General features: G+C 43.9%; 1 protein-coding gene across 1 annotated transcript in view; it reads right to left on the bottom strand.

The window, feature by feature from the left end:
• Positions 1–25,774, bottom strand: part of dcdc2c (doublecortin domain containing 2C) — a 34,076-nt gene that overhangs the window by 5,359 nt on the left and 2,943 nt on the right. Inside the window, exons 7-11 of the mRNA XM_014132665.2 lie at positions 21,856–22,015; positions 20,175–20,275; positions 19,804–19,920; positions 18,562–18,663; positions 13,856–13,934 (exon numbers count right to left, since the gene is read on the bottom strand). Of these exons, the coding sequence (XP_013988140.1) occupies positions 13,856–13,934; positions 18,562–18,663; positions 19,804–19,920; positions 20,175–20,275; positions 21,856–22,015 (559 nt within the window). The remainder of the gene's footprint in view (positions 1–13,855; positions 13,935–18,561; positions 18,664–19,803; positions 19,921–20,174; positions 20,276–21,855; positions 22,016–25,774) is intronic.

Below are 25,774 nucleotides of genomic sequence, written 5' to 3'. Positions count from 1 at the left end.
GGCGGAATATATCAGAATGTCATCGATATAGACAATCACGCCCTGCCCGTGCAGGTCCCTGAGAATCTCGTCAACAAAGGATTGAAAGACGGCTGGAGCATTTTTCAACCCATACGGCATGACGAGGTACTCATAATGGCCTGATGTGGTACTAAAGGCGGTTTTCCACTCATCTCCCTTCTTGATACGCACCAGGTTATACGCGCTCCTGAGATCTGATTTTATGAAGAACTGTGCTCCCCCGTGAAATGATTCCACCGCCGTAGCGATAAGAGGTAGTGGGTAACTAAACCCCACCGTGATCGCGTTTAGACCTCTATAATCAATGCACGGACGCAGACCTCCCTCGTTTTTCTTCACAAAAAAGAAACTCGAGGAAGCGGGTGAGATGGAGGGCCGAATGTACCCCTGTCCCAAGGATTCCGTGACGTATGTCTCCATAGCCGCCGTCTCCTCTTGTGACAAGGGGTACACGTGACTCCTGGGAAGCGCAGCGTTAACCTGGAGATCTATCGCACAATCCCCTTGTCGATGAGGTGGTAATTTAGTCGCTCTCTTTTTACAAAAAGCGATCGCCAAATCGGCGTATTCAGGGGGAATGCGCACGGTGGACACCTGGTCTGGACTCTCCACCGACGTGGCACCTATGGAAACTCCTAGACACCTCCCTGAACACTCCTCCGACCACCCCTGGAGAACCCCCTGTTTCCATGAAATGAGGGGATTGTGACCAGCCAGCCAGGGGACCCCCAGCACCACCGGAAACGCAGGTGAATCAATAAGAAAAAAGTTAATGCTTTCCTTATGATTCCCCAGCGTTACCATGTCCAGCGGCACCGTAGACTCCCTGACTAGCCCTGACCCTAATGGTCGGCTATCTAAGGAGTGCATGGGGAAGGGGGAATCTATCGGCACCCGTGGAATGCCCAGCTTAATGGCAAGTCCACGGTCCATAAAGTTCCCAGCTGCGCCTGAATCGACTAGCGCCCTATGCTGGGAAGAGGGAAAAAATTACAAAATGAAACAGGCAAAAACACATGACCAACAGGGGGTTCTGGGCGAATCTGGTGCTGACTCACCTGAGGTGACCGAGAAGTGTTCTGCCTGCCTTCTCGACTCCCAGACTGGCTCCTCCAGCACCGGTCGGCCGTGTGTCCTCTCCGACCACAGCTGGTGCAGGAGGAGCCACCTCCTCCGGTGCCCCTTGGCACGGCCCCCCCTACCTCCATAGGGGTAGGGGCGGGGGTGCACAGGGGTGGAACGGGCAGGACCCTCTCCGAACGCCCGCGGGCAGCCAGCAAATTGTCCAAACGTATGGACATATCAATGAGTTCGTCCAGGGATAGATTGGTGTCCCTACAGGCCAGCTCCCTGCGGACGTCCGCCCGGAGACTACACCGGTAGTGGTCTATGAGGGCCCTGTCATTCCACCCCGCTCCAGCAGCCAAGGTCCTAAACTCCAGCGCGAAGTCTTGAGCGCTCCTCGTCTCCTGCCTGAGGTGGAACAGCCGTTCACCTGCCGCTCTACCTTCGAGGGGGTGGTCGAAAACAGCCCGAAAGCGGCGGGTGAACTCTGGGTAGTGGTCCCTCGCCGAGTCTGGAGCGTTCCAGACCGCATTAGCCCACTCCAGAGCTCGGCCCATCAGGTAGGAAACAAGTGCACTCACGCTCTCCTCTCCTGTAGGAGCAGGTCTGACGGTGGCCAGGTACAACTCTAACTGGAGAAGAAACCCCTTGCACCCAGCCGCCGTCCCATCGTACTCCCTCGGGAGTGCCAGGCGAAGCGCGCCAGAGCCAGACGTCGTAGGAGATGGTTGTATCGGGGGGGTGTAGGTGGAGAGAGGATACCACTCCTCTCCCATCGGTCCATCCTCTCCATCATCTGGTCCATGGCGGATCCGATGCGATGCAGGATCGATGTATTATGCAGGACACGTTCCTCCATCGAGGGTAGTGGAGTGCCCGCTGCTCCCGCTGATTCCATGCTCTTTGTGGTGCGGGATTCTGTAACGGCTTGTCTGTAGTGTGGCGGAAAGAAGCGCAGGAAGCAGCGAACACTGTGTGGTAATTTTAATAAACCACATGTACAAAATAAACGGTTTCCCAACAACAGGGAAAATACAATTGACAAGCAGTCGAACAAAACGCAGTCGACACACAGAAAAACAATCCCGCACAATAGGGAGCGGGCCAGCTGAACTAAATAGCCCTCTTAATTGACTAACTCAGGGCAGGTGAGAAAACATAAAAAAAGGGAAAAACAAAAAGGGAATCGGTGGTAGCTAATAGGCCGGTGACGACGACCGCCGAGCGCCACCCGAGCAGGAGGGGGCGCCACCGTCGGTAGGAATCGTGACACTTTATTTCCTTAAACCTTTTGATTTAGCAATACATGTCAGTATATTTGATCTTTTTGAGGTCAGTATGTGCCCAACATAACACCAGGTGATGGTGGGTTGCTTACCCGTGTAATATTGGCATAAGCTCAGAAACACTTGGTCTGCAAACATGTTCCTGTTTTATCAATTGCTGTGCTGATCAATGGGCAGTTTATTAACTCTGTTAAATTAATATGTAGCTTACAGTTATGTGTGTATTTGTATTTATTTTTGCAATAAAGATGGTGAGGCTACAATAATACTTATTTACAATAGGCTTTTATGTAAAAATACATACAGCCTAATGATATATACAGTATACACATTAATTTAATAGCAGGACAATGTAGTGCATTATTCCACTGAAGCGTATGAATTAGGCTGTTTGAATCCTAAGCAACCTGCATACACATTGTTTAAAGTAATAGTCCATAGGTCAAAGCTGTGTGCTGGAAAAACTTGGTAGAGCATGGGCATACTTCTCACTTTTTGTTTTTAATTTCCATGTTTTTTACACATGGAAGGTGATTATGCAACATTTTTATACAAAATTATAATACAGCATAACACAGCAATACAAGTAAAGTAAAAATACCCAATAATGACAAATGACAACAGAAATAATGTAGTTACTAGTATTTAATGTTAACAGTTGATTTTCTAGAGGGAAGAGAAAACCCTGAATTTAAGCCAATATGGAGTAAACTGGAAAACATTTCCCTGATCTCTTTTAAAAAGAAAATCTCCTGAAAAACACACAAATAATCAACATGCCTACCCATTAACTATTTACATAGGGTTATGTTTAAAAAAATAAAATAAAAATAAACACTTGTTCACTATTGAGGCTGATGTTTATCTCAACGAGTAGCATCTCAAAATACGGAAATAGAACCACCAAATCACAAAGTAATTTCCCATAAAAAACATATCAACAAAATATAATGTCCAATCGATGACACTAATCATGGATACAATGACTTGCCTAGTTTAAATAAAGGGTAAATAAATAAAAATCAGTGCTTAACACAACACATACAGTGTATTTGGAAAGTATTCAGACCCCTTGACTTTTTCCACATTTTGTTACGTTAAAAAGCCTTACTATAAAATTGATTAAATACATTTTTTCTCATCAATCTACACACAATACCCCATAATGAGAAAGCGAAAACTTTGTAAACGTATTAAAAATAAAAAACAGTAATACCTTATTTACATAAGTATTCAGACCCTTTGCTCTGAGCTCAGGTGCATACTGTTTCCATTGATCATCCTTGAGATGTTTCTACAACTTCATTGGAGTCCAACTGTGGTCAATTATATTGATTTGGACATGATTTGGCACACACACACTCATCACTGTCAAACGCTCCCTGAAACATTTCAGCGAGCAAGCCTTTCTAATCGACCTGGCCCTGGTATCCTGGAAGGATATTGACCTCATCCCGTCAGTAGAGGATGCCTGGTTATTTTTTTTAAATGCCTTCCTCACCAACTTAAATAAACATGCCCCATTCAAGAAATTTAGAACCAGGAACAGATATAGCTCCTGGTTCTCCCCAGACCTGACTGCCCTTAACCAACACAAAAACATCCTATGGCGTTCTGCATTAGCATCAAACAGCCCCCGTGATATGCAACTTTTCAGGGAAGTTAGAAACCAATATACACAGGCAGTTAGAAAAGCTAAGGCTAGATTTTTCAAGCAGAAATCTGCTTCCTGCAACACAAATTCAAAAAAGTTCTGGGACATTGTAAAGCCCATGGAGAATAAGAACACCTCCTCCCAACTGCCCAATGCACTGAGGATAGGAAACTCTGTCACCACCCATAAACCCACTATAATTGAGAATTTCAATAAGCATTTTTCTACGGCTGGCCATGCTTTCCACCTGGCTACCCCTACTGCAGTCAACAGCACTGCACCCCCCACAGCTACTCGCCCAAGCCTTCCCCATTTCTCCTTCTCCCAAACCCATTCAGCTGATGTTCTGAAAGAGCTGCAAAATCTGGACCCCTACAAATCAGCCGGGCGAGACAATCTGGACCCTTTCTTTCTAAAATTATCTGCCGAAATTATTGCAACCCCTATTACTAGCCTGTTCAACCTCTCTTTCGTGTCGTCTGAGATTCCCATAGATTGGAAAGCAGCTGCTGTCATCCCCCTCTTCAAAGGAGGGGACACTCTTGACCCAAATTGCTATAGACCTATATCCATCCTACCCTGCCTTTCTAAGATCTTCAAAAGCCAAGTCAACAAACAGATTACCGACCATTTCGAATCCCACCGCACCTTCTCCGCTATGCAATCTGGTTTCACAGCTGGTCATGGGCGCACCTCAGCCACGTAACCGCCATCGATAAGAAACAATACTGTGCTGCCGTTTTCATTGACCTGGCCAAAGCTTTCGACTCTGTCAATCACCACATCCTCATCGGCGACTCAATAGCCTTGGTTTCTCTAATGATTGCATCGCCTGGTTCACCAACTACTTCTCTGATAGAGTTCAGTGTGTCAAATCGGAGGGCCTGTTGCCCGGACCTCTGGCAGTCTCTATGGGGGTGCCACAGGGTTCAATTCTTGGGCCAACTCTTTTCTCTGTATACATCAATGATGTCGCTCTTGCTGCTGGTGAGTCTCTGATCCACCTCTACGCAGACGACACCATTCTGTATACTTCTGGCCCTTCTTTGGACACTGTGTTAACAACCCTCCAGACGAGCTTCAATGCCATACAACTCTCCTTCCGTGGCCTCCAACTGCTCCTAAATACAAGTAAAACTAAATGCATGCTCTTCAACCGATCGCTGCCTGCACCTGCCCGCCTGTCCTGCATCACTACTCTGGACGGTTCTGACTTAGAATATGTGGACAACTACAAATACTTAGGTGTCTGGTTAGACTGTAAACTCTCCTTCGACTCACATCAAACATCTCCGATCCAAAGTTAAATCAAGAATTGGCTTCCTATTTCGCAACAAAGCATCCTTCACTCATGCTGCCAAACATACCCTCGTAAAACTGACCATCCTACCGATCCTCGACTTTGGCGATGTCATTTACAAAATAGCCTCCAATACCCTACTCAACAAACTGGATGCAGTCTATCACCGTGCCATCCGTTTTGTCACCAAAGCCCCATATACTACCCACCACTGCGACCTGTACGCTCTCGTTGGCTGGCCTTCGCTTCATAATCGTCGCCAAACCCACTGGCTCCAGGTCATCTACAAGACCCTGCTAGGTAAAGTCCCCCCTTATCTCCACTCACTGGTCACCATAGCAGCACCCACCTGTAGCACGCGCTCCAGCAGGTATATCGCTCTGGTCACCCCCAAAGCCAATTCCTCCTTTGGCCGTCTCTCTTTCCAGTTCTCTGCTGCCAATGACTGGAACGAACTACAAAAATCTCTGAAAATAGAAACACTTATCTCCCTCACTAGCTTTAAGCACCAGCTGTCAAGAGCAGCTCACAGATCACTGCACCTGTACATAGCCCATTTATAATTTAGCCCAAACAACTACCTCTTCCCCTACTGTTATTTATTTTATTTTGCTCCTTTGCACCCCATTATCTCTATTTCTACTTTGCACTTTCTTCTACTACAAATCTACCATTCCAGTGTTTTACTTGCTATATTGTATTTACTTTGCCACCATGGACTTTTTTTGCCTTTACCTCCCTTATCTCACCTCATTTGCTCACATTGTACATAGACTTATTTTTCTACTGTATTATTGACTGTATATTTGTTTTACTCCATGTGTAACTCTGTGTTGTTGTATGTTGTCGAACTGCTTTGCTTTATCTTGGCCAGGTCGCAATTGTAAATGAGAACTTGTTCTCAACTTGCCTACCTGGTTAAAGAAAGGTGAAATAAAAATAAAATAAAAAAATATAAGGTCCCACAGTTGACAGTGCATGTCAGAGCAAAAATAAAGCCAAATCAAAAACCACCGAGACAGGATTGTGTTGAGGCACAGATCTTGGGAAGGGTACCAAAACATTTCTGCAGCATTGAAGGTCCCCAAGAACAGTGGCCTCCATCATTCTTAAATGGAAGAAGTTTAGAACCCCCTAGACTCTTCCTAGAACTGGCAGCCCGGCCAAACTGAGCAATCAGGGGAGAATGGCCTTGGTCAAGGAAGTGACCAAGAACCCGATGGTCACTCTGACAGAGCACAAAAGTCCCTCTGTGGAGATGGGAGAAGCAACTCTGCAGCACTCCAGCAATCAGGCCTTTATGGTAGAGTGACCAAATGGAAGCCACTCCTCAGTAGGCACCTAAAGAAACAAGATTCTCTGGTATGATGAAACCAAGATTGAACTCTTTGGCCTGAATGCCAAACGTCACGTCTGGAGGAAACCTGGTACCATTCCTATGGTGAAGCATGGTGGTGGCAGCAACATGCTGTGAGGATGTTTTTCAGCGGCAAGGACTGGGAGAGTAGTCAGGATCGAGGGAAAGATGAACGGAGCAAAGTACAGAGAGATCCTTGATGAAAACCTGCTCTATAGCGCTCAGGACCTCCGACTGGGACGAAGGTTCACTTTCCAACAGGACATTGACCCTAAGCACACAGCCAAGACTCTGAATGTCCTTGAGTGGCCCAGCCAGAGCCCGGGACTTGAACCCGATCAAACATCTCTGGAGAGACGTGAAAATTGCTGTGCAACAACTCTCTCCATCCAACCTAACAAAGCTTGAGAGGATCTGCAGAGAAGAATGAGAGAAACTCCCCAAATACAGCTGCGCCAAGCTTGTAGTGTCATACCCAAGAAGACTCGAGGCTGTAATCACTGCCAAAGGTGTTTCAACAAATTACTGAGTAAAGTGTCTGAATACTTATGTAAATGTCATTTTTCAGTTATTTTTACAAAACTTGCCAAAGTGTTAAAAAAAATGTTTTGCTTTGTCATTATAGGGTATTAAGTGTAGATTGATGAGGGGGGGAAATGATTTTATCAATTTTAGAATAAGGCTGTAACGTAACGTGGAATAAGTCAAGGGGTCTGAATACTTTACGAATGCACTGACTGTCACATTAGGTGGCTTGGAGAGCAAGGCATGAAGTGACACAAACTGCTCGGTGTTCTAGTCATCCACTTTGGTGGAAATTACTTGGGATACACTAAGGGGACGGCACTGGTGTAGCAGATGCGAGGATGTTTCCCGGGACAACGGTCTTCTCTGATATCGCGCAGGGGAGTAGCTGGATGTTCCAGTGTGTTGAGAAGATAAGTGCATAGAGAGGGCCCGGCGCTCTCTGTCAATCAGTTGGTGTACGCATTTCAGGGAACACAATCCGCCACCCTGTCATTAAGCATTGTGTCCCTGGGATGGAATATAGGGGTGGAATGCATCAGACGGATGAGTGCAAAGACGTATTCCTTGAGAGTTGGTCTCTCCTGTCTCCACTGTTCTCTCCTCCATAGTAGCAAGTTGGAGAAGGGCACTGGGTAAACAAATGTGCGCATAAAATCTAAGAGAAATACGATTTTTGTGTATATGGAGCATTTCAGGGATCTTTTATTTCAGCTCATGAAACATGGGACCAACATTTTACACTTTACAAAGAAGGCTATATTTTCTATTTTTTTACTAGTATGTCTGTCCCTCGGTTTTGTCATTGGTGTTACCGACTTGAAAATGACTCATTACAAAGATATAGAAGGAACTTAAGCATTCCCTCCAGTGGCAAACTGTTATATAGTATCAAGGTAAGGCCCAGATGCAGACACGTCGAATAATCAATGGTTTAATAATCCAACAGGGGCAGGCAATAGACAGGTCAAGGCAGGCAGGGGTCAGTAAACAAGAGGTGGGGCAACGGTACCGGATGGCAGGCAGGCTCAGGGTCAGGGTAGGCAGAGGTCAATAATCCAGAGGTGGGGCAAAGGTACAGGTCGGCTGGTAGGCTCGGGGTCAGGGGCAGGCAGAGTGGTCAGGCAGTCGGGCTCAGAGTCAGGACAGGCAAAGGTCAAAACCAGGAGGGCAAGAAAAAGTGAGACTGGGAAAAGCAGGAGCAGAGAACAATAATGCTGGTTGACTTGACAAACAAGACGAACTGGCAACAGTCAAACAGAGAACACAGGTATATAAATACACAGGGGATAATGGGGAAGATGGGCGACACCTGGAGCGGGGTGGAGACAATCACAAAGACAGGTGAAACAGACCAGGGTGTGACAATAGGGGGAAGGAGTCTATATTAAAGAAATTATTAGCTAATTACACCCTTTTAGTATGTCATACGTTTGAGGATTCCATTGACAATTTGGTGTCACTTGGTGTTAGTCCATTTAAATTAACAGAAATTACATTGTGAACAAAATTATTCATCATATCAATTTAGTAAATCATTTTTAAAGGGTTAATGATTTCAGCATCATTTAAGAAAAACCTCAATAACCAAACATTTCTCAGGTGTTGCCATCATTCGTGTTACACCTACTGGTGGCACAATGTTATCATAATGGTTAACATTATTTAAAGTCATTAAGATGCCATATTAGTTGATGTAGAATGGGAAGATGGACCCAAATACAATTAAATAAAGAACATGGGAAAAAATATGTATATTTTTCCCAAAATGCCATGCCCAAATGCCACCGCAATTCAAGAACAACCAATTTCTACCAACTGGAAAATTCCCATTGATGACAAATATTTGCACAGACAAGACGTATAGTTTTGATACAAAGCAGTCAGGCAGTGTTGGATTTCCCTTACTGTTACAGCAGATCCCATGTATTTCCTGTATTTAAAAATTACCCTTCACTGCACTAGCTCTGAAGTGGTTGTGGCATGGAGCTACTGAACAGATCTGTTGATGTTATGAATATCGGGCATACAGTAGCCTGTAGCTGAGCCATTCCGTCCCATTGAGAAATAAGGACAATAAACAGCAATGTGCATACGTATAATAAGGACCAGTCTAGAGTTCACAATGCCAATGATGAGAAGTCACGATTCCAAGGACCCCTAATGGGAATATCTCCATTCCAAACAGAGAGGCAAACTTAACAGGACATAATATCCATCAATTTGCTGAAATTCCCATCTCTCTCATCATGCCAGACCTCCAGTCCAGTCAATATAAAAGAAACGTGAATATAAAGAAAAGATTTGAGATAAATGGGGATGAGATTGCTTCTGTAAATTGCCTTGTGTGCTGACAGCGTGGTTACATGTGAGTGAGATGGGCGCCTGCTGTTAGCAACACAGGATGTAGTGAAGTTCTTGGTACCCGTGACAATCTGTACTACCTCAGATCAGGGACAGAAAATAACCATATGGAAGGACCCGGACTTTCTCTCTCTCTCCCTTTAGTCACTTAAGGAATTCTCACGGGATGATGGCAAATGCTGGAACACATCTGGACCACTGAATGGTCTTGCTCCTACAGCCTATGGTTTGTGGCCAATTAGAGAAAGTTATTTGAACTGGGAATGAGGCACATCCTCCGACATAGGAGAGTTTCATGTTCTATCATTGTACCGTTAGGTCTCGTTCTGTCATGGTACCGTTAGGTCTTCTTCTGTCATGGAACTGTTAGGTCTCATTCTGTCATGGTACCGTTAGGTCTCGTTCTGTCATGGAACTGTTAGGTCTTCTTCTGTCATGGAACCGTTAGGTCTTCTTCTGTCATGGAACCGTTAGGTCTCGTTCTGTCATGGTACCATTAGATCTCGTTTTGTCATGGTACCGTTAGGTCTCGTTTTGTCATGGTACCGTTAGGTCTCGTTCTGTCATGGTACCGTTAGGTCTCGTTCTGTCATGGTACTGTTAGCTTTCGTTCAATTATGGTACCGTTAGGTCTCGTTCTGTCATGGTACCGTTAGGTCTCGTTCAGCCATGGTACCGTTAGGTCTCGTTCAGCCATGGTACCGTTAGGTCTTCTTCTGTCATGGAACCGTTAGGTCTCGTTCTGCCATGGTACCGTTAGGTCTCGTTCTGTCATGGTACCGTTAGGTCTCGTTCTGCCATGGTACCGTTAGGTCTTCTTCTGTCATGGAACCGTTAGGTCTCGTTCTGTCATGGAACTGTTAGGTATTGTTTTGTCACGGAACTGTTAGGTCTCGTTCAATTATGGTACCGTTAGGTCTTGTTCTGTCTTGGTACCGTTAGGTCTCGTTCCATTGTGGTACCGTTAGGTCTCGTTCTGTCATTGTACTGTTAGGTCTACTTCTGTCATTGTACTGTTAGGTCTCGTTCTGTCATTGTACTGTTAGGTCTACTTCTGTCATTGTACTGTTAGGTCTCGTACAGTCATGGAACCGTTAGGTCTCGTACAGTCATGGCACCGTTAGGTCTCATTCTGACATGGTACCGTTAGGTCTCGTTCTGACATGGTACCGTTAGGTCTCGTTCTGACATGGTACCGTTAGGTCTCGTTCTGACATGGTACCGTTAGGTCTCATTCTGTCATGGTACCGTTAGGTCTCATTCTGACATGGCACCGTTAGGTCTCGTTCTGTCATGGTACCTTTAGGTCTCGTTCTGTCATGGTACCTTTAGGTCTCGTTCCATTATGGTACCGTTAGGTCTCGTTTTGTCATGGTACCGTTAGGTCTCGTTTGTCATGGTACTGTTAGGTCTCATTCTATCATGGCACTGTTAGGTCTCGTTCTGTCATGGTACCGTTAGGCCTCGTTTTTCCATGGTACCGTTAGGCCTCGTTCTGTCATGGTACCGTTAGGCCTCGTTCTGTCATGGTACCGTTAGGTCTTGTTTTGTCATGGTACCGTTAGGCCTCGTTCTGTCACGGTACCGTTAGGCCTCGTTCTGTCATTGTACCGTTAGGCCTCGTTCTGTCATTGTACCGTTAGGCCTCGTTCTGTCATTGTACCGTTAGGCCTCGTTCTGTCATTGTACCGTTAGGTCTCGTTCTGTCATTGTACCGTTAGGTCTCGTTCTGTCATTGTACCGTTAGGTCTCGTTCTGTCATTGTGGTACCGTTAGGCCTCGTTCTGTCATTGTACCGTTAGGTCTCGTTCTGTCATTGTGGTACCGTTAGGTCTCGTTCTGTCATTGTGGTACTGTTAGGTCTCGTTCTGTCATTGTACCGTTAGGTCTCGTTCTGTCATTGTACCGTTAGGCCTCGTTCTGTCATTGTACCGTTAGGCCTCGTTCTGTCATTGTACCGTTAGGCCTCGTTCTGTCATTGTACCGTTAGGTCTCGTTCTGTCATTATGGTACCGTTAGGTCTCATTCTGTCATGGTACCGTTAGGTCTCGTTCTGTCATGGTACCGTCAGGTCTCGTTCTGCCATACCGTTAGGTCTCATTCTGTCATGGTACCGTTAGGTCTTGTTCTGTCACGGTATCGTTAGGTCTAGTTCAATTGTGGTACCGTTAGGTTTCGTTACATTATGGTACCGTTAGGTCTCATTCTGTCATGGTACCGTTAGGTCTCTTTCTATCATGGAACCGTTAGGTCTCGTTCTGTCATGGTATATCTTTCTAATCATAAATTGTGTTTATACACATGATTTGAAGTCATATTCAAGAATAAAGTTATTTACATTTTTGCTCGATAGATAGATTATATTCTACCAATTTTAAAATACTGTATCCAAAATGCAATAATTGAGAAGATACAGTCATACTAAACTAAGACCAGTCTTATATTCCCACCTATCAAAATATCTGTCAGGGGAGACATGATTACAGATGACATGGGTAAAAGTAAAACGTATATGAATAATCTACGTTTAAAGTGGCAATATGTAACGTTTTGGGCGAACTGACCAAATTCACATACAATTGTGAGTTATAGATCTATCCTTCTACTTGAAAGCAAGTCTAAGAAGCTTTCAAGTAGAAGCGGCCACTTAAAATTAGTGGATTGCTATTTCAGCTACACACGTTGCTGACAGGTGTAAAAAAAAAAATGCACACAGACATGCAATCTCCCTAGATAAACGTTGGCAGTAGAATGGCCTTCCTGAAGAGCTCAGTGACTTTCAACATGACACCGTCATAGGATGCCACCTTTCCAATGAGTCAGTTCATCAAATTTCTGCCCTGCAAGAGCTGCCCTGGTCACCTGTAAGTGCTGTTATTGTGAAGTGGAAAAGTCTAGGAGGAACAGTGGCTCAGCCACGAAGTGGTAGGCCACACAAGCTCACTTAACAGGACCGCCAAGTGCTAAAATCTTCTTTCTTTGGTTGCAACACTCACTATTGAGTTCCAAACTGCCTCTGGAAGCAACGTCAGCACACTAACTGTTCTTCGGGAGCTTCATGAAATGGGTTTCCATGACCGAGCAGCCGCACACAAGTCTAAGATTAACATGCGCAATGCCAAGCGTGGTGTAAAGCTTGCCGCCATCGGACTCTGGAGCAGTGGAAATGCGTTCTCTTGTGTGATGAATCACGCTTCACCATTTGGCAGTCCAACAGACGAATCTGGGTTTGGCGGATGCCAGGAGAATCCTACCTGCCCCAATGCATAGTGCCAACTGTAAATTTTGGTGGAGGATAAATAATGGTCTAGTGTTTTTTTTTTTCTTGGTTGGGGATATGCCTCTGAGTTCCAGTGAAGGGAAATCTAAACGCTACAGCATACAATGACATTCTAAACGATGCTGCGCTTCCAATATTGTGGCAACAGTTTGAAGAAGGCCCTTTCCTGTTTCAGCAAGACAATGCCCCCGTTGCCAAAGCGAGTTCCATACAGAAATGGTTTGTCGAGATCGGTGTGGAAGAACTTGACTGGCCTGCACAGAGCCCTGACATCAATCCCATCGAACACCTTTGGGATAAATTGAAATGCTGACTGCGAGCCAGGCCTAATCGCCCAACATCAGTCCCCGACCTCACTAATGCTCTTGTGGCTGAATGGAAGCAAGTCCCTGCAGCAACATTCCAACATCTAGTGGAAAGCCTTCCCAGAAGAGTGGAGGCTGTTAAAGCAGCAAAGGGGGGACCAACTCCATATTAACGCCCATGATTTTGGAAGAAGATGTTTCGATCAGCAGGTGTCCACATACTTTTGCTCATGTAGTGTAAGTTCTATGTGTGCTATTTCTATGCTTCCCGTTCTTAAGTTTTGTTTCTGCGTCTTTTACTTTTGTTCTTGTTCACCAGCTTCAAACAGCTGAAACAACAACATTTTTGGTTATGGAAAATATATTTCACAGCGGTTTAGATGATACAATGATTCTCTGCACAATACTAGCTTATTTTGGCACATAAACTGAAATTAGGCAAACTATTAGAGTTTTAGCAAACAGGAAATGGCAGAGCGATTTCTGTAGAGTGCAACTTTAATACTAAAATAAGTAATGTGATATGGGGGAGCGCAACTTCAACCTCTCGACCACAAGGTAACCATAAAGTACGGTAGCTCTCCCAGATGTGCAGAGCTGCAGTTGAGGATTAGGTGACATGCCAACGGGGAAGGAAAGGAGGAGGAAGAAACGTGGGGCGATTAGCTTGTGGTGCTACTATGCTTTGATTAACCTACCCTTGAAGAACTTGGACATCCGTGACCGTATTCCGCACAGATTTGAGGACGACACCGCCTCCACCTCCTCTTTAGTCTCCTGGAACACAGGCACATAAATCAGTTCCTCATATCATATCCAGGCAGATTCAATGCATATGGGCAGCATTCACTAAATCTGTCAAGTTACTACTCCAAATTATCTATTTGACTCCTAATACTACGGTATATCTCTAGCACGCTCTGTTTATTAATCTAACATTCCGAGGCTGTAGTGTGGAGGAGAAGTTTAAAACAGACATATCGAGTGGGAATCCCAGAGTGTCTTCTTTGTGCTCCTACAGTATCTCAGAACAGGAAACAAGGATAAACAGCCAGTGTTTTTCCTCCCTGGTTCAATGGCCCTTTGAAGAATAGCAGAACATCTCAGTTTGATTAATGGCTGTACACTGTCTAATGAACAGTAATTGAATGGTAGAATGCAGTGGGCCCTAAGAGCCCCAAAGGAATACCCTGGTTGCTGCAGAAGCCAGTGACATTGTCTGGGGTTGATTATAGTTGACCTTGCATGAGAGGAGAAGCTTTACAAATAGTGAACCTAAGAAGCTAGGGGAATAGTAGCCAGGAAAACAGGACAAGACAAATGAAAAGGAATTGCATTGGTAAAGAATAGTGGAGGTCGATGGCAAGATCGATAACTATTTGATTTCTTATCACAAAATTCTTAAGAGGAAGACGACTGATAAAACATGCCTAGTCCTATTGGCATTTCTAACAATATTAATTAAGAAAAAAATGCTTAGCTGACCGGCTGATAAATCAGCAAATATCATTAAATCAAAACAAACGATTGTTAAAAACAGACAATTACACAAGCTCATTCAACTCCACCTTTGTTCAACATGCATGAACATTCAGCGGACCATAACTATTTCTACATTGTTTCTAGGCTAAAGAAAAATTGAATATAGATAAGGAGAACACATTCGACAGTATGTTCAACTGAAGGTGTTCCAAAAGACCCATCAGGAAACAACTCATGTCAATTTAACGCAATGATCATGTTTGAGATCGACTTCATTGCAGTCGGCGTCTGCATAATGACTGATCTACAAATCACCTTGGATTCAAAATAACTGCTCGTTATTATTTGTAGATCAGTCAGTCCGCTCAGTCTGTGATCGGCTCAAGCTCTCAAACATGAACAAACTACTTCAGTAGTTAGGCCGTCATTGTAAATAAGAATTTGTTCTTAACTGATTTGCCTAGTTAAATAAAGGTTAAATAAAAAAATAAGATGGTTGCCCTGTTCTGTCCTTTGCATCAGTCTATTGCAGCAGTCTGTTGTCATGCCCAAGGGACATTGTGTGTCACCATTTTGCAGACAGACAAACATGCTGATTCGAATAACTCTTTATGTTGTCTAGCGGAGGTCCTTCTAATATTACCTCTACCTTGCCACTGTAACTATTCACTATTTAAATCCAATGCAATGAATCATTTAAACTGAGGGGAAGAGGTTTTGGCTGAGAATGCAATCATGTAATTGAATTTGGTCATCAATATATATGGCATGAGAGGTATTTCACAAGCGTGGCCAGACTGGGATGTAATCTATTTCAAACTCAGCTCAACTATGAGTCATAGCCATAGTGTTTTATTATCATTCACACTAGATGATGAAGAAGCAGGACAGACTGAAACACTCTGCTTATCTTCATAAGGAGACTGGGAGAGAGAAAGGGAGAGAAGTTAGTAATATTAATATGTTGTTTGGCCAGAATATCAGCTCTGAGTTTGACCTGCTATCAAAGCTTCCATAAATAATATTGGTATTATAATCTCCAATAAAAACCTCAGCCGATAAAATGTAGCTACAAAACACATTAAATATATTCACCAGGGGTGACATTAATATGCTTCGGGTTTTCTCTAATTACGACAATAAACTTCATGAAGTCAAACCTTGCTTTTAAAGCAGCAATTCCCTGTGCTAACACTAATAAAATAAAGTATATTTTTTACTGCTATAGTTAATTTCATCCAACCCTACTTCAAACCACTCACTGTTGATGTATCTATTGAATTTTGGACAGAAGTGTAAATACCCCAATTACAATTAGACTGACTTCTTGTCAGCTGCAGCAAGTCAAGTCAAACGTTTTTTGGTGCAGTGGTGGTGAGATAACTCCACAAATTAGCTGAGTCCAGATATCATTATTCCCCATTATCTAATGGTCATTCCCGGAATCTATAGCCATTCTGATTCAGCAATATTCATTCATGAGTACATGCGATAAGTAATGAATAAAGCTAGTGATCTTTAACAGGGTTCTTAACAGGGTAATAACTCCCCCGAAGTCAATAATGATTTTGATAAGAATATCTTTATTACAAAAGTGCATACCACTGCAAGAATCATCATCACACCAAAACATCTCTCTAAAGTGTGATTACCATAGGCTGAAATGATCGTTTTCATTAAACAAAATGTTCACTGTTATTGATTGCCTAAATAAGACTCAATATCTTCTCATTTCCAAAGCTGAATGCAATTGCATGGAATAGTAATATCGCCCAAGTATTGTGTACGTTCATCACTGTTATGAGGCTCCCCATTTTAATTCCTTTAAAGATTATAAGACCAGAATAAGTGTATTTAAATGAGTACAATTTCTAGAAACAATACGATACCAGGCCAAGTATCACGATACCGAGTAGTTTTCGCAATACCATGGTCAACATTTTTTTGTGGCCTAGCATCCTGTTCGCCCTGTTCCTCGGACGCTTGCTCACGTTTTCTAAACACTCTCCAAAAACCTGTCACTGAAATTCACACTTCTACTCAATACAACCCATTGAATTCAACTTCACACTGTTCAGTGTATAACAGAATACTGCATAGAATGGATGATTTTCTCATATTTGAAAAGGCCTACCTGTGATTTCAAATCAAATCACATCAAGCTTTATTTATACAGCACATTTCAGACATGGAATGCAACACAATGTACTTCATAGGAAAAAAACGAATAAAAACAATGAAAATAAAAACGGAAATATTTAGTACACAACAAACATCAGAGGATAAAAAACAAAAGAATAACAAAAACTGAACGACTAAAAAACTCCCTAAGGAAAATTTGGCTGGAGGATTGGAAGGATGAATATACATGCATAATGATCTGCATATCATTGTCAGTAAGGGGAAAACACTGCATGAAACCTTTACTCTTCAGTTAACATTGACACACTCTGTCTGACTCACTCTCATGAAAACACACCAATCTCTCTCTCCCACAAACACAAACACAAACACACACACTGCTCCCTACTTTTAAAATGTTGGGCACCAAACAGAATTGAAGGAGCAGCAGAAAGAAATTGATTTTTGATATAGTTTAGATTTACATTATGCCTATATGAATCCTACCTTTTGAAGCACATCTTATGAGTAGCAGACCCTTTTCCTTTCTTCCTGTATAAATCAAATGTGCCTAAAACTACTGTCAAGTTACCAGGTTGTTAGCTAACTAGGTATCATGACTGAACAATGTTGTTTGTTATCAACCAATAATTAGCGACCCAGGATGAGTTTTAAACAGCCTGCGACATGGTTTGTGAAATTATATAACATGCGTGCGACTCCCGATAGAAAGAATAGAAGGCCTTTCAGGTAATATGGGTCATGTTTTAACCTCTCTGAGGGGATGCTGAGAGAAGCAGGTGAGTGAGGGCTGGTAGGGAATGCTGAGAGAAGCAGGTGAGTGAGGGCTGGTAGGGGATGCTGAGAGAAGCAGGTGAGTGAGGGCTGGTAGGGGATGCTGAGGGAAGCAGGTGAGTGAGGGCTGGTAGGGGATGCTTGGGAAGCAGGTGAGTGAGGGCTGGTAGGGGATGCTGAGAGAAGCAGGTGAGTGAGGACTGGTAGGGGATGATGAGGGAAGCAGGTGAGTGAGGGCTGGTAGGGGATGCTGAGGGAAGCAGGTGAGTGAGGGCTGGTAGGGGATGATGAGGGAAGCAGGTGAGTGAGGGCTGGTAGGGGAAGCAGGTGAGTGAGGGCTGGTAGGGGATGCTGAGGGAAGCAGGTGAGTGAGGGCTGGTAGGGGATACTGAGGGAAGCAGGTGAGTGAGGGTCGGTAGGGGATGCTGGGGTAGCAGGTGAGTGAGGACTGGTAGGGGATGCTGAGAGAAGCAGGTGAGTGAGGGCTGGTAGGGGATGCTGAGGGAAGCAGGTGAGTGAGGGCTGGTTGATTACAGCTGCCACGTGATGTGCGCATGAAAGTGAAGTGGATATTATTAGACCTGCTCATACAACAGGCTGTTGCTTCAATTAAACTGAATCTATAAACAAAACTGACTTTATAAACATTTTCTAACAGGCGCCAGCAGGTTCTTTAAATCGGTAGGGCTGAAAAAGTTGGTTGTATCATATGAAACGGTACTACGGCATTTAAAAATGTTGGTATCATAACATTTTGGTACCGTGATATTACCGTGGTACCGGTATACCATGCGACACTAAACCACACATCCATGCAGAAACATCTGTATACACAGCGCTCTAATTGTTGTTTATGACCTACATAATAACTAGAATATGCGACGGACAAGGATCTAACACAAGTTGTATAATAAGATGGGCCAACGCTGCATTTCCCCAGTCTAGTAGGCATCACTCTGTTCATTCTGCTAGCAGGAGATAAGCTCAGTGTGTGTTGGGTGTGTACCTGTGCCTCAGGTTCCAGAGGTGACTTTAGTTCTCCGTCTCTGGAGCTGGTCAGACCAGTGCCTCTACCTGACTCCCCGTGACCAGAGGAGGGGGCCGAGGCCTGGAACACACACACACACACACACACACACACACACACACACACACACACACACACACACACACACACACACACACACACACACACACACACACACACACACACACACACACACACACACGCACGCACACGCACGCACACACACACACAGAGAAAACTCTTGTTAAACCCCTATCAACACTACCATTCAAAAGTTTGGGGTCACTTAGAAATGTCCTTGTTTCTGAGAGAAAAGCACATTTTTGGTCCATTAAAACAACATCAAATTGATCAGAAATACAGTGTAGACATTGCTAAGGTTGTAAATGACTATTCTAGCTGGAAACGGCAGAATTTTTGTTTAATATCTACATAGGCGTACAGAGGCCCAATATCAGCAACCATGACTCACTCCAGTGTTCCAATGGCACGTTGTGTTAGCTAGTCCAAGTTTATCATTTTAAAAGGCTAATTGATCATTATAAAACCCTTTTTCAATTAGGTTAGCACAGCTGAAAACTGTTGTTCTGACCAAAGAAGCAATACAACTGGCCTTCTTTAGACTAGCTGAGTATCTGGATCATCAGCATTTATGGGTTCGATTACAAGCTCAAAATGGCCAGAAACAGAGACTCTTTCTTCTGAAACTCGTCAGGCTATTTTTGTTCTAAAGAAATGAAGGCTATTCCATGAGAGAAATTGCCAAGAAACTGAAGATCTTGAACAACGCTGTGTACTACTCCCTTCACAGAACAGCGCAAACTGTCTCTAACCATAATAGAAAGAGGAGTGGAAGGCCCCGGTGCACAACTGAGCAAGAGGACAAGTACATTAGAGTGTCTAGTTTGAGAAACAGATGGCTCACAAGTCCTGAACTGGCAGCTTCATTAAATAGTACCTGCAAAACACCAGTCTCAACGTCAACAGTGAAGAGGCGACTCCGGGTGGCTGGCCTTCTAGGCAGAGTTCCTCTGTCCAGTGTCTGTGTTCTTTATTGGCCAGTCTGAGATATGGCTTTTTCTTTGCAACTCTGGCTAGAAGGTCAGCATCCCGGAGTTGCCTCTTCAATTCCATTCCATGCATTCATTTATGAATTAATTCATTTATTCCCTTCATTCCAAAATGCCATGCACTGTCCATGTGGCAGTCCAGTCCACTGACCTTCCTGGATGCATCAGAGCCTTGGAGGAAGGCTTTGTTGGGACTCTGGGTCTCACCGGCCGGCCTGGAATTCCTCCGGACATACTGCTCTTCCTCCTGGACTACCTTGGCCTCAACCTGGGCAGGGAAAGGAAGTGGAACCCTCTCTTAGGTAATTACCGCTCAACATACAGTTGCCCAATACATCTGTATTACTGGTCTTGTCGTCTGTTGATGGTCTTAGATCTGTCTGTTTGGCCATATGGAGTTTTGACCGAGACAGCAACAACAGATCTGGGACCAGGCTACAGAACAACCACTTTGGGTAGTCATTGCATAAGTTTCATGCCCATATACTACAGGTATTGCAGATCATGAAGGTTGGTTTTTACCTGGTCAATTGGCAGGTCCACCGTCACTCTGCCATCTTCCTGGACCTCAGCTGCTCCCACAGTTTCACTTCTTTTGTCTTTCGCACGGAACACACTGCCTTCTAAGAAAAGTGATTGATCACAATTACCTCTTCTCTTTTTCCTTCTCTTTCCCATTTCTCCTTCACATCAGAAGTGATCATGTCAAACTATTTATTTATTTAGATTGCAAGCCAAGTGTAAGCCAAGACTTCTCCGCTACAAGTTTGTCCTCCCTGTGTGAGGATATGTTCCTACAGTAGTTTCTGACAGTGACTGTTGATGCATTTGAGTAATGCACACAACACTGTCCTTTGGTAGTAAATAAATAGAATTGTGTCTGTGTTTAAAATAACATATGGACCAAGAACTGTGTGTTCGTCGTAGACAACCAACTACTGTAGGACGTCGCCAAATTGAAGCATGTTGCACGGTGTGACGGTGTTTGATTTCACAGAGTGCAGCGTGGATCAATCCTTCCATATCAAGTTCAGAAGAAAAGCCAGTGATGAAAATCTGCTGCCGAAAGCTTTGCCTCCTCTCCTGCGATTGACAGCGAATGCTTGCCAACAGTGCTCCGAGCCACTGCCTGATAGGCCCTGATTGTCCCTGTGCGGTAAGAGTGATGTGTGTGTGTTTGCATGCATGCATGCTTTTGTGTGTGAGGCCAGATTGATGTAGTTAAGAGGAAGCCTATGGATTTTTTTCAACCATTAGTAATGAGTTAATGAGGAGGAGGGTTCTTGCCCCCAGGGGATGATCAAGTGTCCAAAATGTGGCCAGAGACTTGTGAGAGGAGCTCTCTCATAACCAGGTCTGCAGGGGATGTAGACAGCCATTCAGGCGCTAATGCGCTGTCCCAACGTGATTGGAGGAAAGGAAATTCAACTCCATCACATAGGATACTGCTGGCTCAGCTGTAATGTGTGATGTGAAATGATGGCAGGATGCTAAAACGGTGGCAATTACTCATTGTATGATGTCATGGTATATCTCTGGTCCGGACACTGTAAAGAGACACCGGCATAATAACTATTGAACAGTTGAGCGTTGAAGGCCACTGGTGCAATTACTATGTATCGTATAGCTTACGTTTCACAATCAAACTGTAATTGCCGCAATGCTAAATACCATCAATCTAACAGAGGATTTTGTCAGCTTTATGATCTCTCCACTATATTATTGTGATGAATAACTTATGATTGTTTTGATTCCCCCATCAAGAGAAAATACTCAGCATTTTGTTTTCCTAGCATAGTTAACAAGGCTTTTCTGGATACATTTTCAACAAAATGGCCTGATTGAGTGAATCTATGATTTAGAGCACTGGATAGTGTTTGAAGTTTTGTTCGGTTTAATATTCACAGCGTAAAGAGTTACATTCTTCCTAAGGCTGAAAACCTGTTCTGTTCCCCTGATGTACAAAGTCGATTTTGGAGAGCAGGTTGGGAATTCAAAGAAAGCTCTTCACACTTCCACATGCCTCTGCTTTCTCTGTATACACACATGCACACACCGAGTGCTAAGAAAATCTTCCCTTCAACAAAAACAACAGGTTCAATTGATATCACAGAGAGCGAGGAACAGAGAGGTGGAGCGTAGCGAAACAGTGATACACACATGAAACATTGGAAGACATTTCTATAGGAAATGCTCTACTTACCGCCCGTTGTGTAAAGAAGTGGGAGTCTGGACACCTGCCTCTGTTGTTTGGCTGTCTCTCTCTCTTTCTCTGGCTTGGCGTAGAAGTAAGACTCTGTGGCGTTCTTGGGATGGCCCCTGGCTGTGTGCTCAAGGTCATCTCCAGAGCCTGTGTGAGCAAACTACACAAAGCAAAGACCATGGATCGAATCTGAACCGAAGCCCACAGAAGTTTTTTTTTCTCACTGAGATATATCTATTTCTTGTTATTTTCAAAGACTAAAACATGTTGTGTTACACGTCTAATGTGCTTTAGTACAAAACTTGTACCCCCTTTCCTTTCTTCCCCTCTTTGTTTTTTACATTTTCCATTGACCTCAATGTTTCATGAGCTGATATGCTTTGTGGCTCCCCAGTGACTCCCACTGTATTGAATTCATTTGGTTCCAATACATCCCATGCAGAACCTATCAATCACTGGGGAGCACAGCAAACTAATAATTTATTGATGAAACAGGGCAGCCATGAATTTCTAACGGCATTCATCTTATTTATCAAGCCAGATCAAACAATGAAAATCCCAACAAGCTTAAAGGGAAAAGGAGTTGCAGGGAATAACTTATTCTTAGAGAAGACGGCAGACGGTTATTGATTAAAAAAAAGGGCTGGGGAGCTGGGCGGGAGAGGAGAGGGAGGGAAGTACGGGGGGAGGGAGAGAGACAGAGGAGAGGGGGGGGTGTGAGTGGGAAGCTGAGTTCAGAGTGATGCTTGAGACAGTAGGCTGCTCAGACTCTTTGTAGGTAGCAAGGTGAGCTCTGTCTCCCTCTGAGAGGAAAAGGAAGAGCAGACATAATCTTTTCAGATTTTTTTTGGTTCAGCCTCGATCCCAAGGCTGGTTGGAGGGCCAGCGTACTGAGCTCAAGCTTCCACACAAGAACACACTCCGGGCAATGGTGTTTGCCATCCCGTTAACATGTGGTTTGGGGAATAGCGTGGCTGTTTTTTCTACTTGTTTGCTTTCTTTAATGCAAAGGCCAAGTTTGTGTTGATGTTGTTTTGAATTTATACAGCTGTTGGTGGGCTAGAGACAAAAATAAAACAACATGAAAAGACTGCAGTTTGCCTGGGATATTCAGTTAAGGAAAGTTCAAAGAGTGATGTATTGTAGCTTGTATTGAAAAGACCACAAACAAATCTTACAACCCATCTGAAATATAAAAAAAGGTAAACACTTTTATCTTTAAAGCCTTGTGGAGAAAAATGCTAATTCTTTAAATCAGCAGAAAAAGTGCCCTTCTCAAGGAGAGAGGAGGGGCACTACCAGTGCAGCTAAGAGCTCTGGGAGTACAGTACAGTACAACTGCAAAATTCAGCAATGTAAAAAGCTGCTGAAGTCATTGCTGCTGCTTCTTTTTCCGCTGGCATTACACATCTTCTATGTCCTGTGGGGCGACAGTGTCTATCGGGCCCCGCCGAGACCTGAGTCGTGTGGAATCAGTGTGAGAAGGACCCAAGAGGGCGGCTGGCGTGTAATCTCTGGCCCTCTCAAGAAGCAGAGTGGAGGAGTCAACGGGAGGACAGTACGATATGATAGCGGGGGCCGGCATGAGAGAGAGCCAGCAGCAGCCAACCTCCAACCACTGTATAGGATCAGAGCCAGAGCCACTCCCAGTGCCTGGTCCTCAGTGGGAAGACAGATTAACAGCAGGCGACTAGGGTGTAACGCTTCTCGCTGGGCATCACCACTTCCTCTGAATTAGGTCACATGGGATGGGAACGATACAGTTGGAAAGGGGTGATGATGTCACCTGGTGATGTCAGGGGAGCACTCCAGCTCCTCTCTCCCTGAGTCGTCCGCTGAGTTCTTCTCATATGGCCAGGTGACTGCGTCTACTTGCGCCGGTGTGACGTCACTTATGTTACAGTGCTCAATGGACCTCAAATGCAGGAAATACATTTTTCCAACAAATCCTGTTTTCTGGTCATCATCACACATAGACAACTAGCTCAGCCTCTAGGCTGCCAACGGGGACACACTATACTGTCAATGCCACATGCTGCAAGCAGAGCCTTCAGTGCAGACTTCAGTGACTACTCAGTGCTCCAGCTGCCCCTGTACAGTACTAAATGATTGAGACGCTCTGCTGGCTCACAAAGCAAGGTTGCAGAGCCCCGAGAAAGGTTACATTTTACACCAGCCCACAACGGGATGTTACAGAGATTTTACAGGCATTTCAAATCAGGTCGCGTGTCGCTTCGTGAGGTCAAACCAAAATGAATGAGGAACACAACACTATAAATGTATGTGTATCAGTAAGCTAAACAGCTGACAGATCTAACTACAGTGGACAATTTCTCTGCCATTAATCTTGTTTCTGAAACGTCCTCATTAACAGGTCAAAATCATATTTAGGAAATCATGAGGGGTAAGGTGATGGGGGAGCATAAAAGTATGGTAGCGTTTCCAGTCAATGAGTAATAATGGATGAGATGGCTGAGGGTCGTCACTAGTTACCACAGCCACAAAGTCATAATTATGGCTAAACCCTGCCTATTTCTAAAATGTATCTTCTTAAAATTAACCGTAACCACACTGACAACCTTATGCCTAACCTTAACCTTAAATTAAGACCAAAAAGCATTCCAGAAATGTTACAATATAGACAATTTTGACTTTGTGGCTGTGGTAACTGGTGACAACCCTGGCTGAGGGATAGAAAGGACATAACGCTGTCTCTGCTTCCCCCTTCTGGTGTATAATAAAAGGACATTCTCCCTCTGTAGGTCAATGAAATACGGCAGATAATAACAACAGAATTACACTGGTTGGTGGAATGAACAGTGCAAACTGCTCTTTGTGGATACCAATTGGGGAGAAAAAGTGGTAAAAAATACATAAATCGACACAATCATGCATGACCACTTACGTTGTTTCCAAAACAAACATGGCAAAAGGAGCTCTGGTAACTCAATTCACATTTCTGCTGTTACTGACCTTTTTTTCTTGCCATTTCAATCACGTTGATAAAGCATTATAATAGTTTGAAAACAAGACAGCACTTCAAGTGTTAAAGCTGCAATATGGGAGACCTGACCTGACTTTTTGGGTGAACTGACAAAATTCACATAGAAATGTGACTTCTAGATCTGTCATTCTCATTGAAAGCAAGTCTAAGAAGCGGTACATCTGTTCTATATGAGCTATTTCTATGCTTTCCATTTTTAAGTTTAGTTTTTGAGTCTTTTACAGTCGGTTTTGTACACCAGCTTCAAACAGCTGACAATACAATATTTTTGGTTATAGAAAATATATTTCACAGCGGTTGTCACGATTTCCGCTGAAGTCGATGCCTCTCCTTGTTCGGGCGGCGTACGGCGGTCGGCGTCGCCGGTCTTCTAGCCATCATCGATCTACTTTTCATTTTCCGTTTGTTTTGTCTTGTCTTCCCACACACCTGGTTTCAATTCCATCATTACATGTTGTGTATTTAACCCTCTGATCCCCCCCATGTCTTTGTCCGGAATTGTTTATTGTAAGTGCTTGTGCACATATTCTGATGTGTGACGGGTTTTGTTACCCATTGTTTGTTTGTTCTATTTTACGGTGGTTTTTATTATTAAACTGCTCCGTTGGAACACATTTTTTTGCTCTCCTGCGCCTGACTTCTCTGCCGCCAGTACGCACCCTTTACAGCGGTTTAGATGGTACAATGATTCTCTACACTATACTTTCTTGTTTTGTCATATAAACGGAAATTAGGCAAACTATTTTAAAAAATGCAACCAGGAAATGGCGGAGCGATTTCTGCATAGTGTATCTTTAAAAAAAATTGAGCTTTTTCTATATCAGAAAAAATTGACACATGCCATGCTGTTACTGTCATTTTTCTTAGTTAGAAAAATCAGCTGTCCAATATCTCCCCATATAGCCTGATCTCTAA

Source organism: Salmo salar, chromosome 01, assembly GCF_965601325.2.
Source record: "Salmo salar chromosome 01, fSalSal1, whole genome shotgun sequence".
Lineage (NCBI taxonomy): Eukaryota > Metazoa > Chordata > Actinopteri > Salmoniformes > Salmonidae > Salmo > Salmo salar.
Note: the sequence above shows the minus strand (reverse complement) of the source record. Positions and strands in the feature narration are given on the sequence as shown.